Here is a 16330-nt window from a genome sequence, read left to right on the forward strand (position 1 = left end):
AGGAGGGACCTCCCGGCCTCGGCCCAGGCCCCCTGCCCCCGGCGGCGCCCGAGGCCGGAACAATAGCGCGTGCGGGCGGGGCGGGGCGGGGGCGGGGCGCTCCGCCGGGCGCCGCCCCCGGCCCGCCCCCGCGCTCGCACACCCGCTCGCACCCGTCTCCCACCGCCGCCCGCCCAGGCACTGCCCGCGGGAACCGCCGCCGCCGCCGCGCCCGCCATGGACGTCCGCCTGTACCCCTCGGCGCCCGCGGTGGGCGCGCGGCCCGGGGCCGAGCCGGCCGGCCTGGCGCACCTGGACTACTACCACTGCGGCAAGGTAGGCGGGGGTGGGGTGCGCGGCCAGGCGGGCGCGGCCTGCCCGCGCCTTCGGACCCTGCGGGGGCCCGAGCGCCCCGGGCCCGAGCGGTGGCGGGAGTCACCTGGTGATTCGCGACGTGGGCACTTTGGGGTGCACACGGGGGGGACACATACACTTCGACCCCGCTGAGGGGGCACGTGCCGCTCACATCGATACCCTCGCGGTCACACACACGCCCTGAGTTGTGCGGATCACAGCAGAAGTCACCCCGACAGCCATCCGCACGACGACACAGTGTCTCTCACTCATCTGCGTCTCCCGACAGCCGCACACTCATTCACAAGCAGACACACAGTGACCCACTGTCACAGACAGCCGCGAGGCATACCGTCCCGCACAAGTCACCCTGACAAGTCATTTATACACGACAACACTCAGTCACTCGCCCACGTACATTGTCATGCCGCCACATAAGGTCACCCATCCACGCACACAACATGCCACACACACCCCGTTACATGCCCCCATCCGCTGTCACACCCAGTCACAACTAGGGACAGTCACACAAAGAAGTCGCTTCGACAGTCACAGGCTCATACTATGACTCACACAAGCGCACACTTGTCACACAGACAGCCACCCCCGGACGGCGAACCTCAGACACAGATCCCACTGACGTCCACACAGTCACACGCGGTCACACCTGGGAACAGCCACAGGCTCCGCACTGCCCTTAACTCCCACCCCCACACCTTGGCCATCTACACTCTCACGCCGGGGTTTAACTTCACCGCGCCACCGCGCGTTAATTGGGCCATTTACTAATTGGCCATCGCTGCCTGGCGGGGCCTCAGATTCCGAGTTGCCATGGCCAATCAAGGCCTATACCCTCTCGGGGACCGAGAGCAGGGTCCCTGCAGGCGGGCGCTGCAGTAGGGGGCAACCCTCTCCCGGTTTTTCAAAATCGCCGCCCCCACTCCCAGCCAGATATTTTTTCTGCGCGGCGCCAGAGCGCGTCCCTGCGCTAAGGAAGCTCGCTTGTCCCGAACCCCCGGCCCCCGAGGCGTCGGATCCCCGCTTCCCCGCTGAGCTCAGCCCGGATGGTTAGGGGCAGCAGCGCGGTTCATGTCCTCCTCCCTTGCGGTGGAGGGAACTTTCAAACTTAGTTGGGAAGCCAGACCATCGTGCGTCCGCGGGTCGGTGCGTTGGTCCAGGGCCGGCTGGAGCCGAGCGAGGCTTTTCGTCATTCGGAGCCCGGATTGAACAGCGCGCGTGGGTTCTCCCGCTGCCCCGGCGCAGACGCGCGGGCTCCGCGGCTCTGCCTGGTGAGTGCGCGTGGGGTGGCTGGATCCGCCGCTCGGGATCTCTCCCCTTCCCCACAGGCTTTTCGCCCAGCCCCTGGCCATGGGGATGCTGCGGGTAGAGGGCGTCCAGCGTGGATCGCTGGGCCTCCTGGGCTGGGCCTTTCCAAGTGCGTCCTCAGGCCCTAGGGGAACCGCTTCTGGCACAGCCCTCTGTGGTTCGTCCAGGGCGGCGGGCTGGGGGCTGGCTGGGAAGGATCTGGGACTGCACTGGGACCTGGGACGTCATGGGGCGGTGGTGGGCGGCAAGCGAGTTCTTGGGAAGAGTAGGGGTGATTATCTTTTGTCCAGTGACCCGGGAAGTTAGCAAGCGGAGAGGGGGATGGTGCCCTGAAGATAAGGCAGGTTCACAAGCTGCTTTCAGTCCCATGGAGGGAAAACATTAGAAGTAGCAAGTGGAGTTTTCTGGGAGAGGAAGATTGGATGTGGGGGCAGCTGGTCTGTCTTCGGCCCTTGGCTTTGTTATTTTAAAACATAAAGTGGGCAAGGTAGATTCCTTCTTTGCTTTGGAGGGATGAGTGGAGATTAGGGATTTGTACCCTAAAGTCTGAGTGAGTCGGTGGGTGGGGTCTTAGACCAGCGCTCTGCCTTTGGGGGTGGTGTTTTCTGTAAGCCCTGCCAGACTGGGGTGGCCCCAATTCTGGGCCTTTGGGAGGCGGGACTCTGCCGAGGCCCCTGATTTATCCGGAGGCTCTCTAAACCTCTGACTCAGCACCAGGACCAATGTGAAACTGGCGCGGAGGGTCGGGGGTGGGGGTGGATGGAGGGGTGAGTGGTGACAAGTGGGTGATTATGATTTCTATCTGGAATCTAGGGCCCCTGGCCCACAGCTAAGGATGTGTCCAGAGTGGAGGGTCTAGCTGGGCCACTCAGGATGTGTGAAAGGAAGGTCTGCGCTTGTGCTTGGATGTGAGACATGCTGCTCAGTTCTCCGGGCTAAGGCTGGGGATGGCGCTTGGCTCAGCAGGGTCTCAGCATTGGTAGCAGATCCCTACTGGGCTGTGGCCTAAAGTGTGGTAGTTGGGAGGATGGGGTACCACTGTGACCAGAAGTTCTCCTTTTTTGGCACTGGAAGCTGATAGTGAGGGGTCGGGGAGAGAAATGCCCAGGCTCCACTCTTATGACTGGTCACTGTCAGAGCTGGAGGGGAAACTGAGGCCTGAGGTGCAGCAGTAATGGCACTTTGTGCCTACAGGCTGTGCTGCAGAGCCAGGACACAGCCCACACTGTGGGGACTCTGTCCCTGGAGCCAAGACAAGAGGCTTGTTCCTCAGGGGAGCCAGGCCTTAGGAACACAAGGACAGGCATTTGCCCAAGTGATGCCAGACAATCATGGGGCAGATGACCTGGAAGGGCCCTTGGCGACCGTCCCCTTGGAGACCATCCCCTTGGTGACTGTCCCCTTAGCAATCCTCTACACAGAGATTCCCAGTCTCTTTAAACCAAAGTCATTTAGCAGCGGTTGTTCTTTTGGTGTCTTTTGTTTGAGAAACTGCACAATGACAAAAAGCAGCTGTGGTTTCATTTTTGCGTTGGAATAGATGTGTGTTTATCAATCACGATATTAGCATGCGTCAGAAAAATAGCCTACCGGCTCCAAGGCAGGCACATGACGCTTTTAGTGTAACAGTGCGTGGTGACCATAGGGGCTTGTGGCCTGGTGGCCTCTGGGCAACCATGGATCCCTCCTCCTTTGCTTCCCGCGGAGTGGCTCACAGGTACCTCAGCAAGCGGAGAGCACAGCTGAGGCCTGACACAGGTTTCTCGACTCCCGCCAGGCACTCTTCTGGCCTCCTCAGGAGCCTGCCTGTCAGGATTTGGGGGTTGGGAGCCTGTGACTTCCTTCCTAGAGAAACTGTGAATTCCTTTCACTCAGGGTTTTGGCAAGGGCTTTACCAGGCTGGGGGGGGGGGGCTCGCTGGGAACTCCTCACTCAACTCTGTCTGATTTCTGTAAACTGGCCACTGGCGTTGGGGGAACCTGGGTTCACATCTCCATTTGTGACTTTGTGACTTAGGGCAAATGACTTTTAGCTCTTTAAAAAAAAAAAACAACAACAACAAAAAAAACTGAATGTGATTTAGTCCAATCAAATGCAGATTTCAAGTGCTTGGTTCTGAGTTTAGGTGAATGTAAACACCCACACTCTCACCACTCCAATCTAGATGTAGAACATGGTCCACCAGCCCAGAAAGCCCCCTCATGACTCTTCTGAATCAGCACTCTCCCATCCCCTCCTCCAGCGGTGGCTTCTTGTCTGATTTCGGTTACCATGCTTTATTTAAATGCAGTTTAGGTATGTAACTGTATTTAAGTTCTAGAACTTCAAATGCAGCCAAATGCATCTTTGCATCTGCCTTATTTTTCCTTATAATGTCTGAGATTCATCTGTGTTGTATCTATAGTTTATTCCATTTTATTGCTAAGTACTATTATATTGTATGAATATCTCACAGTGGATGATGGATATTTGGATTTATTTTTTGGTTGATGCTACTATAAATAAAGCTGGCTGGGCATTGTGGTGCACGTCTGTAATCCCAGTGGCTTGGGAAGCTGAGGCAGGAGGATCACGAGTTCAAAGCCAGCCTCAGTAACTTGGCAAGGTCTTAAACAACTTAGTGAGACCCTGTCTCTAAATAAAATACAAAAAAGGGCTGGGGATATGGCTCAATGGTTAACTGCCCCTGAGTTCAATCACAGGTACCAATAAATAAATAAGCAAATAAATAAAATAAAGCTGCTATGACCATTCTTATACAAGTCTTCTTTGTGGTTGGGGCAAGTTATTTAATGTCACTGAACCTACCACTGAGGTTCATGCAGCAGGTGATACAGGCTAGGACAGTTCTTGGCACTTGCAACTACTAATTAGACAAGAGTGGTATCAACCATCTGAGACCTATTCCGGCAAGAGGCTTAGCATCTGTGTTCTAAGCATCCTTCATTCCTGGACTAAACCTCCTTCCAGGCCAACCTGGGTACCACTGTCCCTGTGCCATGCTCCATGGCCACCAACCTTGTCTTTCTCTAGGCACCCCCAAGAACTGGTTCTGTGTGGGTTATGGCATGTTCTGTCATCCATCATTCAACTGACAAATATTTATTGATCGCTTCTTTGTGCTGGGCAACTGATGCTACCACAGAGAACAAAAGTGACTCAAATTGCTGCCCTCAGAAGCTTAATATCAGTGTGGGAAGTTGTAAGTTATAGATGAAGTATACGGTATTATAGTTGACGGTGATACAACTTTGGAGAACTATGAAGCAGGGAAGAAGGTGGGGAGTCACGTCCTGGGGCTGGTTTGCAGTTTCAAATAAGGAGATTGGGGATCTAGACTGGTGCCCTCAGATGAACGAACACATTAAGAATCATCCAGCAAGCTTTAAAAAACAGATTCCTGAGCTCTACCCCTAGAGATTCTAGATCATTTGGCCTGAGGTAGGACCCTGAGGATTTGCATGTCTGGTGAGCCGAGGTGCTGCTTCTGCTGGCCCAAGGGGCACACTTGGTGTGTCCGTGGCTTGGTGGGCTGCGTGTGGTTTTCTGTGGGCTCCTGGCAGGCAGAGATTATGCCCAGCATCTGGCATGATGCCTGCCCACGGGTGCTCACATGGGTGCATGGTCCCACTCTCTTCCCACACCACTCTGGGTACAGCACTGTCAGGATGGGGATCTGGACAAACCTGCCGGTGAATGATTGGAGTCATGTTTTGACAAAAACTCATGAAGCAGGGGTTGCTGTTTCTACCTCACCTGAACCAGAAATCTGTGAGGCCTGCTCGGCAGCCCTGGGGGAGGTCCTGAGCTTCCTAATGCAGGGGGTGGGTGCTGCAGGGGGCTGGGTCCTGTGGAAGGAGCCCTGACCTGGGTGGGCTGTGAGCTGAGCTGGCTAGAACCAGGGGGCTCTGGAAGGTGCCTGCACCTCTGTTGGGAAGCTCTTCTTTAGCTTCCATCTGAGCACGTCCCCAGGAGGGGCCTGCAGGGGCATGCCTTGTTACGTCAGCGCCAGCAGCCCAGGCCGGACACTGCTTAGCCCTGCCGGCTGGGCGACCTTGAGCACATGGTGTGTGTGTGGGGGCTCTTCTCTGAATCTGTGTTCCACTCTGTGTAAAGGGGAAGCAAGTCAGTGACTGTCAACCTCGCACCACAGGGTGGTGTGACGTAGTGACCGAAAGGCTGGGATGTCCTTCGTAACTGACATCAGGAGGATGAGGAGGATGCTTTCTGAGGAGTGCATGGGTCAGCTCCTCAGTACCAGAATGAGCTGCCTGAGACAGACTCACTCTGCCAAAGAGCTCACTGTGGAGGCTGAAAATCACAAGGAGACAGTGCAGGCTGAGGCCTGCCCCTGAGGCTGCATCACCGCAGGCCACTGACTACGGTGGCAGGCACAGGAGCAGAGGTCACATCTCAAACCAGGAGCAGAGGCTGGGGGGCAGGGAGGGGGCAGGCTTGCTGTCTGATGATGACCTCTCATGGAAACTACCAGGGGTCCAGAGGACTACTCATGCCGGCAGTGACCTGAGGACCTCCCACTGGGCTCTGCCTCTTGAAGGTCCCCCCACCTTCCCATACTGCTGCCCTGGGGACCAAGCTCCAATCACATCCCTGGGGTGGGGTAAGGGGGCCCAATGAAGCCATTTCCCAGCCACAGCCAGGAGATGTCCAGTGCACACAGGAGACGGCAGGAGCCCCTGTCTCTGCCTTTACTTTTGAACAGGCAAAACCCTTATCTGAGATTTTATTGCCTCTGGTTTCAGTTACTCACAGTCAACCCTGGTCTGGAAGAATTCAGTAGGAAATTCCAGAAATAAACTATAAGTTAAAAATAGCTTTGATCACAGTATATTTTTATAGTTATTCTGTCTTCTTATTAGCTATTAGGATCAGTGTCTTACTGTGCCAAGTTTATAGACTAAACTTTAACAGGTCTGCTTAGGGAAAAACTCAGTGTATACAGCATTTGGTACAGCCCTGGGGATCTTGGCATGGATCCCCCACAGATAAGGGGGGACTTGGATTCCCAGAGCTGGCCTGGCACAGAGGTGCTCAATAGGTATTTGATGAACAAATGAACAAATGAATGAGGGACTTTGGGGCTGGCCAGTTGTCCCCTGGGCTTGAGGAACTTAGCTTCTGTGGCTCCTGTAATCTGCAGACCTTGTGGTGAGCCCACAAGTCCAGGCAGGACTCTGGGTAATTGGCTGTCCCTAGAGGGGCTCCCTGAGTAGGCCCCGCAGGGGGAGCAGCCAGCAGGGTGTAAGAGCTGCAGGGTCTGCCCCCAGGAGGGGTCTCCCCCTGCCCTGGTGTTCCCTGGATCCCAGGCTGTGTGCCCCAGTGATCCCATGGTGCAGCCTGTTTGACTGCAGCCGGTCTCTGGATCCCAGGGCAGGTGGCTCTGGAACCGGCAGATCTGGGTCTGAGCGCTGCTGTCACCATCATCAGCACAGGCAAGGTATTCAAGTGCTTCAGTGTCCTCATCTGTAGGATGGGCACATGCACACCTGTCCCTGGAGTGGTCCTGAGGGCTGGATGTCGCACTCCACAGCCTGAGCCTCAGTCGGAAGCGTTCTCCCTTCTGTTCTCAAACAGCAGCACAAGTTGGAATGAGAGAGGAGCCTGAGGGGCTGCTGGAGGCCTGGCTGTCCCCTCCTGCTGCAGTACCGCCCAGCTCTGTGATGGACAGACTTAGCTTTCCTGACCCTGAGCCCTTCCCTTTACAGAGAGGAGAGAAAGTGGGTTTCGCTTGCAAAGAGAGTCGGTTCCTATCACAGCTGCGCTTTTCGCTGGCTTGGGCAGGTGACTGTGCGTATCACTTAGCCACAGCGGGTCTCAGTTTTCTTGTGTGTACCAGGGTGAATCCCCTCGGGGACCGCAGGGGCTGGCTCACGGGCTGCTGCTCTGGGAACTGCTCTGTAGCAAAGACTATGGACCCAGGCGCCTGCCTGCAGTCAGTGACTGGAGGGTGCAGGAGGCAGAGGCCAGGCAGCCTCCTTGCCTCCTTGGGTCAACTTGAAGAGCTGTCACGTGCCAGGGCCAGTCCCTCTCTCTGCCCAGGTGTGCTCCCCTCACTCTCTTCCCCTGTGACCCGACTCCAGCCTTCTCCCTTGGAGAGCAGCGCTCCATCTCAGAGTGCCGTCGAAGGGAATGCAATGCCAGACTGTCCCCAAGGCAAGGGAAACCCCCAGGATCTCCCAGAGGCTGGAGAAGGCCACCAGACTGAGCCCCAGCTGCGTGCCCAGGCCAAGGCGGGCACGCCTCTCCATATTCTCGTCTGAAACCATGGGGTCCCCTCAGCGCCACCCCACCTGTTAGCTTGTTAGCCAGGTAGGTTCCCAGCTCTTTCCCGGCCTCCAGGAGCTGAACTCTGGCAGCGATGGCCAACCATCTCTGTTTAGCTGCCCTCCGGGTTCGTCTGTCCAACTAGTGTTTGAAAGCAGGTGTTCCTGGTACCTGGGATCAAACCCCCCACACCATCCAACTTTCCACTCGGCAGCCGACCAAGACAGTCTTGGAGAGCAGTGTCCATCAGCCAGGGAAACCTGTGCTGTGCGCTGCACCTGCGGCTCCTAGGCGCTTCCCGATGAGGCTCCGCAGGCTGGGCAGGCTGGGCAGGCTGGGCAGGCTGGGGGCAGTGTGTGGTGTGACCTCTGCTCCCACAGCCTGGCCTCCCCTCCTGGGAGGGGGTGTGTCCTCTGCATGGGACACCTGCCACCACTGAGTACGCCCCCCTGATGTTTCCCGTCGGTCTCTGACTTGGACATCTTCCCACATGCGGGGCACCGACACGGTTCCCAACAATTTCAGGTTTAATTATTCCTCCGCCTTTTGAGCCACAGGCCACAGTTCCCTGTAGGCTTTCATCTGGTGAATGAAACTCTCTCCGCTGAGTCACTGAGCTTTCAAGTCAGAGCTCAGTTCCCAGCGCCTTGCACACAGTAGGCACTCAACAACAACCTGTTGACCTGTGGACTCAAAGGTGGTTAACCAGGCCACTAAACCACACTCGGCTTGCTCTTTCTAACAGGCACCAGAAATCCCAGTTGTACAGTAGCCAGTTCTAAGCATCAGGGTAATGGATCAAAATTTATTATCCTGTGTTATGCAACATCTTTACGCCAAGATATAAAATCACAATTTACCATGACTCATTAAGTTAATAATTACCTACCATATGTTTTTGCTGCTGCTCCCCAGCCATGCTGAAAAATCTCCCTGTAGGTTTGGGTCCATGTAAATAAGATGACTGTCAACCATGTGGACACAATGCCAGGGAGCCTCGGGACTGAGAAGCTGGACAGAAAGTGCAGCCCCAAAGCTCGTCACTCCTTCCCCCACCGTCTTCTGGTTCGCCTGCACCACATTTTCGTTGGTTTTCCCCCAGGGCAAAGCCTGGGGCATGTTGGCTGTCCCTCTATTACCCTACGTGCCCCTTGCTTTGACTGTTGATGCACTCTTCTCTTCTGGGACCTGGGGTTCCCCGCTGGGCCTCCTTGCCTTGGTTTTCAACTTCAGACATCATTTGCCATTAAGATGCCTTCACATTACAGCTAATTCAAACGTGCTTATCTCGAAGTTGGGCCTGATTTGTAGGAATGATTTAGAAACTTGTTAGAAATGAATCCGACTTGGCAGTATAACCCAGGGTCAATCTCATGCATAAATTTTATTGTTCCATGGTGCTGTGTTTTGACTTGAACTGAACTTTGCAATGTCTTAGGTGGATCCTCGGCCTGGTATTGCTCGACTGTTCTGCAGATATTTTCGGAGTGCTTGTTGGATGTTAACTTACATTATTTCAGGAGCCCCCCCTCCCCTCCTTGTTTTCTCATTCTCTCATCCACTTGAGATGAAAGTTAATTTTTTCGCAAAGCCAGAGAGTGAATTTGCATATGACTTGAGTTTGATTAAAGTGCCTGGGTTCGTATCCTGGCACTTATAAGCTGTGTAACTTTGGGCCTGTTGCTTAGCCTCTCTGAGCCCCACTTTCTTCATATAACCACACTTGAACCTCAGGTTGTGGTGAGCATCCAGGAGATCCAGTCATTCATGCCTTTCTTCATTCCTGCTGCTGAGTGCTCTTCCGGTCCTCCGGTTCCTCCAAAGAACAGTGAACGCAGGTTCCATCCTGGGATTTTATGTTCCTTTTCTTTCTTTCTTTTTAATTTAATTTAATTTTTTTAAAGAGAGAGAGACAGAGAGACAGAGAGAGAGAGACAGAGAGAGAGGAGAATTACAACATCCATCTTCCAGTTTTCGGCGGACACAACATCTTTGTTTGTATGTGGTGCTGAGGATCGAACCCGGGCCGCACGCATGCCAGACGAGCGCGCTACCGCTTGAGCCACGTCCCCAGCCCGATGTTCGTTTTCAATCACAGAATCTCGGGGGCTTTTGGGTTGAGGCTTCTTTTGGCAGGGAGAGGAGCCTTCCCTTCTTCCTCGCTGCAGGAGCCTTTAAGGATCAAGTACACACTTAGACTCACGGCGCTGGCACAGGTGACCCTGGGCACCGTCTCTGGGAGCATTTGGAGAGGAGCCACGGCCTGCCAGCGGGGCACAGAAACCGCCCCTCTCTGCGGTGGTCCGTGGTGTGGCCAGGACCAGGGGCTCTTCTCTACACTGCCCCTTTGGGCTTTGGTTCAAGTGCAGAGGACGAGCCCCCAGAGGGTGGTCCCTGTCCTCCCTGGCTTGGAAGCCCACCCCCCACAGCTCAGCTCTCCCTCCAGTCCCTGGGCTTCACTCCAAGGGCCCACAGGGCACGGCAGTTGCCAGTGTGCTGCACCCAGGAGACTCGGAGTGTGGCTTCCTTATCCGATATTTATGATTCATGTGCAGCTCCTCCCCATCCACGTGCCTCCTGCTGCCTGGGCGTTTCTAGAGTTGTCTTGTCAGGTACTGAACGGCCTCCTGTCCCCAGGTTTCCTGTGGAGTCGGGCCCGACGGTCGACAAGGGAGGGTCTGTCTTCCGTGGAGGAGCCAGGTGTGGCTGACCCTTCACACGGGCGTCAGCCTGTATCCCCAGGGAGTGGCACGCTGGTGTCTCTTTTGGAAGGATGGAGGAGAGTTTCGGGATATTCCACGCACACTGTGCCCAGATTCTGGTTGGTCTGTGATGTCCTCCCTTCCTCCCTCTCTCTCCCTCTCTGTTCCTCCCTCTCTCTCAGTCTCTCTCTCTCTCTCCCCTGCTCCCTCTCTCTCTGGCCAGGAAACGGGCCTCATCACACAGGCCTGGAATCGAGTCCTGGCTTTGCCTCTGAAGAGTTCATTCACTCACTTGTTCATTCGCCACCCACAGAGCGTCCGCTGCCTACTGTGCCCGGTGGTAGGCGCCAGGCGTGGGTCAGGGAGTCGGTCCTGGTCCTGGCCCTGAGGAGCCACGGTCTTTCTAGAGAGCCGGGCAGGCTTTCCAGCTGCTGGCAGCCAGCTTCTGTCTGATGCTCTGTGCCCACATCTGGTTGCTGTTTTGTCTTGCTTTTCTGAAAGGTGGCGCCTCCTGCAGACCAGCCCGGGACCGTAACTTTCAGTGGAGTTGAGACATTTACTTTCCAGGGACCAAAAGGCGCGTGTCAGGACGGGCCACGGAGACCTTTCTGAGGCTGGAGTGGACCCCACCTCTTCTCTGCGCAAATTGCCCTGTGGCTGGACGAGTCCTTCCAAACCTACACTGTCTTCTTAGGTCTCAGTTTAGAACTTCCAGCACCTTCCCCAGACTTGCAGATAACATCAGACTCCCCTCCTGGCCTGTAAGTCCCTGTGGGGTCTGACACCCCCAGGCTTCCCCAGCCGTCACTCCCAGGGCTCTGTACCAGGTACCAGGCTTCACACAGGCTACCTCCCCTCATGGCTTCCATCCCGGGTCCCCGGCCATCTGCCTGGAACAGGGGCCTTGCCATGCTGCCCCCTGCCTGGAGCCTCTTGCCTTCATTCTTCACATGACTGGCTCCTGCTCATCCTCTGGTCTCAGCTTTATCCCCACTTTCTCAGACTTTGACCTCTTGATGCAGTTACCTTCCCTGTCCTTGATCCTGGGTCTAGTGTATTTTCCCCCATGGTACAGCATATCTGTGGAATGACTCGATTGTTCTCCCTTTAGATGGTAGATTTTAAAAACCGCCGGGCTGGTGTTCGTTTTGTTCTTCCTGGGGTAGGCCCAGGTCTGCCGAGGGTCTGCTGTGGAGCAGTGCTCAATAGATCCTTGTTGAAAGAGTGAATGAATGTGGCAGATCCTGTTCTCCAGAGAAAACCACCATAACATATCTCAGGCTGTGTTTCCAAGAAAAACCCACTTGCCCTCTCTGGGCCCCACACACCTTGTTTGTACCTTGTTGCCAGGAGGACGGAACACATCCAGGTGAGGGGCACAGTGTTTGGGTCTTGCAAGTTGAACGTGAGTCTTGTAGCGTCACTTCAGGCTCATCTCCAGCGGGGCCCAGGAGGGAAAGCTGGAGTCAAGAGCTGTTGATGTTGGAAATCCTGGTCCTTGTGATCTTGAATCAGGGCTTGACTCTGGGGCAAAGGTGGCGGCCCCTGTTTTGAACACTTCCATCTCTGGGCCGGTGACCTTGCCTTCAGGAGGGAGGCTTCCCTCCCGTGGCTTGGGCTGGGGCCTCGGGCGCACAGGCCTGGCCTTCAGAGATAGCACAATCTCTCTCCAGCCCACGGGAATGCTTCTGGTGACCAAGCAGGACTTTGGGGTGGCCTGTCTCCTGAGTGACGACCCCTCTCTTTTTATGAAGCTGTAAATTCTAAACACCACATTACCTGCCCCACCGTGTAGGAAATAGGGAGAAGTCACCTGCTGTGTGGCAGCTGTGCAGATTGGAGCCCCCCCTGAATATGTCACCTCCCTGGGGCCCACCTGGTCTTTTTCTTTTCCCTTGAAACGGTGTGTCGTTTACCTGTTCATTGTGTTGTCCAGTCACTACCCTCCCTCCTCCCCTCCCTCCCCCCCCCCCCCCACAAGGACTTGGGCTTCAGGAGGGGGCTCTGTTGTGTGCTCTGTCCCAGCTTCCCTGTGGCCCTGCCTCCCGTGTTGCCATTCCTGACCACGGCCATCTCCTAGGGACACCACTCAGGTTTCTGCTCCAGGGCCACCCCTCCAGGAGGCCTCTGCTGCTGTCCTTGCCCCATCTAGCCTTCCTGAAGCTGTGAGCTCCCCGGGAGCTGGGCGGCACGATGTCCCCAAGTCTGGGAACTTGGATTTCTCTCGCGGGCCGTGGGGGCTGTGGACAGGTGTGGCATTTTAGAAGAATCTTTGCTGCTGTTTTGTGGGGGGAACTGGACAAAGGGTAAGAGCCGACCCAGGAGAGCAGATGGGGGTGACTTCTGTGGCCCCGGAGAGCATCAGTGCTGGCTTGTGGCTGTGCTGTCCAACATGGTAGCCGCTAGCCACATGTGACTGTTTATATTTAAAATAAAGTAAGATTCCTTCTCTGGCCACACGAGCCACATTTCAAGTGCTCTGTGGCCACATAGGGGTAGCTGGCCTTGGGCAGGGCTGATACGGAAAATCTCCATCGCGCAAAACGTTCTATGGCTCTACTCTGGTGGGTGGGAAAGGGGAGGAGCGGGGGAGAGAGGAGGAGGCAGAATGTGGGGACTTGTGGGTAGGTGGGATGAGGGGTGACGGAGAGGACGGCTGTCGAAGACAAGACCAGGTTGTTGGCTGTGGCCAACATAGAATTCGTGAGTCAGAAGGAGTGGGCATTTTTGTGGCTCCTGATTGGTGCCAGCAAGTCATTTTCTAAGAGTGTCAACCGCATTCTCCAGGAGCGTGAGCTGAGGTACCCCTTTCCGGGTGCCTTCTTGGTGGAGCTCATAGAGTTTTGAAAAATCTTGGTTGGGTTTCTGGCTCTTGCCACCTCTGCCTTCATTTAGGGTCTCGCATGTGGACTGTGAGGTCTTTGTGATCAGGGAATTATATGTATATTAATGCAGATTCAGTGGACAGAGTTATGTTTGCCATTGGGCCGGGATCAGATGCTTCTTAAATGCCTTTGGTAATATCTCCAATCGGACGGCAAATAGAAAACAGGAAAGTTAGTAATAAAAAATGAATTAGGGCGATTAGCAAAAGGTGAGCCGTTTCCCTCCTGCGGCGACAGGCAGCGTTGACTTTGAGCTTTGCAGGGTGCCTCCTGTCCAAACACACGTCTGGATTATTGCCGCCTCCGGGGCTGGCCCTGGGGTCTGCTCAGCACGTAGGACTTGGTTATTGCATTCAGTTTCGCAAAGGTCATGGGCATCCCCTCGGATGGGGGGTTCACACCCTGGGGGTCTCTGAAGAGGGGTTGCTGCCCTCCCCCACCCACGCCCACCTGGGGCCAGGGCTTCTTCCTCTAGCGGAGACATCTCTGGGCCTGGCTCCCCTCCTCTGCTGCAGGGCCCTGGGGAATGCATCTGCCCGTATTTCTAGCATCTGCCCTCAGGGTGCTTTTGGGAACCCCTTCCTGGCTGTCTGGTGGGGCCCTGAATTCCCTTCAAGAAGGAAGAAGGGGCAAAGGCTGGGACTAGTTTCTCTGTCGCCAAAAAGAAACAGAGTTCTGGTGGCCAGGTAAAGCATGAGGGGTTAGAGCTCAAGCCATCTGCAGCTTTGGGATTCACCCTCGCCCAGGGCAGAGTGCGGCCCCCCGCTGGAGGTCACCCACTGGCTCAGCTCTGCAGCTGCTGACTGGGGTTGGATGATGTCTTACCCCCTTCAGGCTGATAACAAAACCCCAGAGATCAGGTGGCTTATAACAACAGAAAGGTATTACTTAGAGTTCTGGAGGCTGGGAAGTCAAGATCAAGGGCCAGCAGACTAGGCGCTGTCGAGGGCCCGCATTGCTGAAGACAGCTGTCTTCTGGCTCCAGCCCCCTGTGGTGAGCGCTGGCTCCCTGGGGCTGTACGAGGGCACTGATCCCAGTCACCGTGTTCTGTCCCCACGACCTACTCTGGTCAGTGCCCTCAGGAATCTGGGAGACACAAACATTCAGACCACAGCAGATGACAGCCGCTTTCGTTACATGACTCCCATGACCGATGGAAGGTTTGAGTGGTACTTAGTTCACCAGCAGGCTGGTGACCAGCTTCGGCAGGACCTCTCCAACGCCCAGGTGCATGGGATCCTAGGGCGTCTTGTCCAATGCAGATTCTGATGCATAGGTCAGGCCGGGGCAGAGATTCTGCATTTTTAAAAAGGTCTAGGTGATGCTGGGCAGAGGTCCCGACTGAGCATCAGTGCACGCACGTGTGTGTGTGTGTGTGTGTGTGTGTGTGTGTGTGTGTGTGTGAGAGAGAGAGAGAGAGAGAGACAGATACCTGGGTGCAGAGCCCCAGCCCAGGATTCCTATGGGAGACTCAGTGGGCTGTGCTCTCAGGACAGGGGCTGGGAGCCAGGTCAGGACTGGAGGGAGTGAGCAGGATGTGGCCTCCGCTGGGGCCCTGTGTCAGCCTGATCCCATGGGAGCCCCAGAGCAGGAAAGATACCCAGCGTGGGTCCCATCTTGAGGCCAGGGTGGGGGCCTTCCTGTCCCCCCTGCCTGTCAGTCATCGGCTGTGGGCTGCTGGAGAAGGGTAGGAAGGCGTGATGTCCCCTGCACTTGGTCCCATAAGCCCAGAGCAGTTCCCCAGAGGACAGGCACCTGGAAACATTGGCATGAACCTGACGGAGGGATGTGGGGGTCTGCACTCTTATATTAGAGCCCAAGGTGGCGGGGGGGGGGCATATGAGGGACCCTCCCTGAGACCTGCTGAGGGAGCCATGGAGGCAGCACCTCCCAGAAGGGTGGGATGGGGACAAAGGGAGGGGGAAGTCATTCACTCCATGTTCTTGGATGGATATCTCATCGTGTGATTTATTTAATGGGTACCCACCCCTTGGATTGGGCAGCTGTCTCCACTGTGCCAATAGAGCTGAGACCCTGGAGGGGAGTTGTCGGGGCCAAGGGCACAGTGGGACGTGGGACTGGGACCCAACCTGCTTGTCAGGAGCACCTCTTCTCCTTCCAGACCATGTAGGGAGGAGCTGTTGGGGGTGGGGCATGCCGCAGGGGAAGAGCACAGACCTGCTTGGATGGACGAAGGCTGGCGAGGACGGGCGGAGGTCGCTGAACTCCAGGCTTTAGGGCTGGGACCCCTTAGTGGGGAGCTGGGAGCCTGGGACCTCCTAGTGCCATGCCCCTCGGCTCGGGGGTCCTTGCTGCCCCCACTCTGGCATCTTGTCTGCCCTCCCTGCACTCAGAACTCTTTCTTCAGTGTGTGTCTGGGTGTGTGCGCGGGCGTGCATGCATGTGCGTGTGTGTCCGCTTGCTTTGGGTGGGTGGAGTCCCACTGGACCCCTCCACGTGGACAAGTGGGCATCTGCTTTCTCAGCAGGTGCTTTGCAGGACAGAGTCCCTGAGCCATGCTGCTGTCTTGACTGACAGCTGGGTGCTTTGCCGCTGTGACGAGACCTCTTTCCTGCCCCCTCCATCCTGTGTGCCTCGTGCTGTGTGCTGGTGCATTGGAGGGGAATGAAGGAAGAGTCCCAGCTTGTTCTAAATGAAGACAGATGTGGGCCTGGGTGTGCGAGACCCCCGGGGGTGAGGATTCAGTCTGCGTGTCTTCAGGGGTCCGCTGTTTCCCGCCTCTAAGGGTGTTTTCTCTCCCAGTCACAGCTGCCAATGTCCCACTCCCTCTTCATCTT

General features: G+C 56.0%; 1 protein-coding gene across 4 annotated transcripts in view; it reads left to right on the forward strand.

The window, feature by feature from the left end:
- Window positions 1-216: 216 nt before the first annotated feature.
- Window positions 217-16330, forward strand: part of Tox2 (TOX high mobility group box family member 2) — a 125342-nt gene continuing 109228 nt past the window's right edge. For 2 of the 4 annotated variants that reach the window (XM_076849113.1, XM_076849115.1), the window contains exon 1: window positions 217-330. In XM_076849113.1, the coding sequence (XP_076705228.1) occupies window positions 217-330 (114 nt within the window). The remainder of the gene's footprint in view (window positions 331-16330) is intronic. The other 2 variants (XM_076849112.1, XM_076849114.1) reach the window with 1 other exon arrangement.

This window comes from Callospermophilus lateralis, chromosome 3 (genome assembly GCF_048772815.1).
Source record: "Callospermophilus lateralis isolate mCalLat2 chromosome 3, mCalLat2.hap1, whole genome shotgun sequence".
NCBI classification, from domain to species: domain Eukaryota; kingdom Metazoa; phylum Chordata; class Mammalia; order Rodentia; family Sciuridae; genus Callospermophilus; species Callospermophilus lateralis.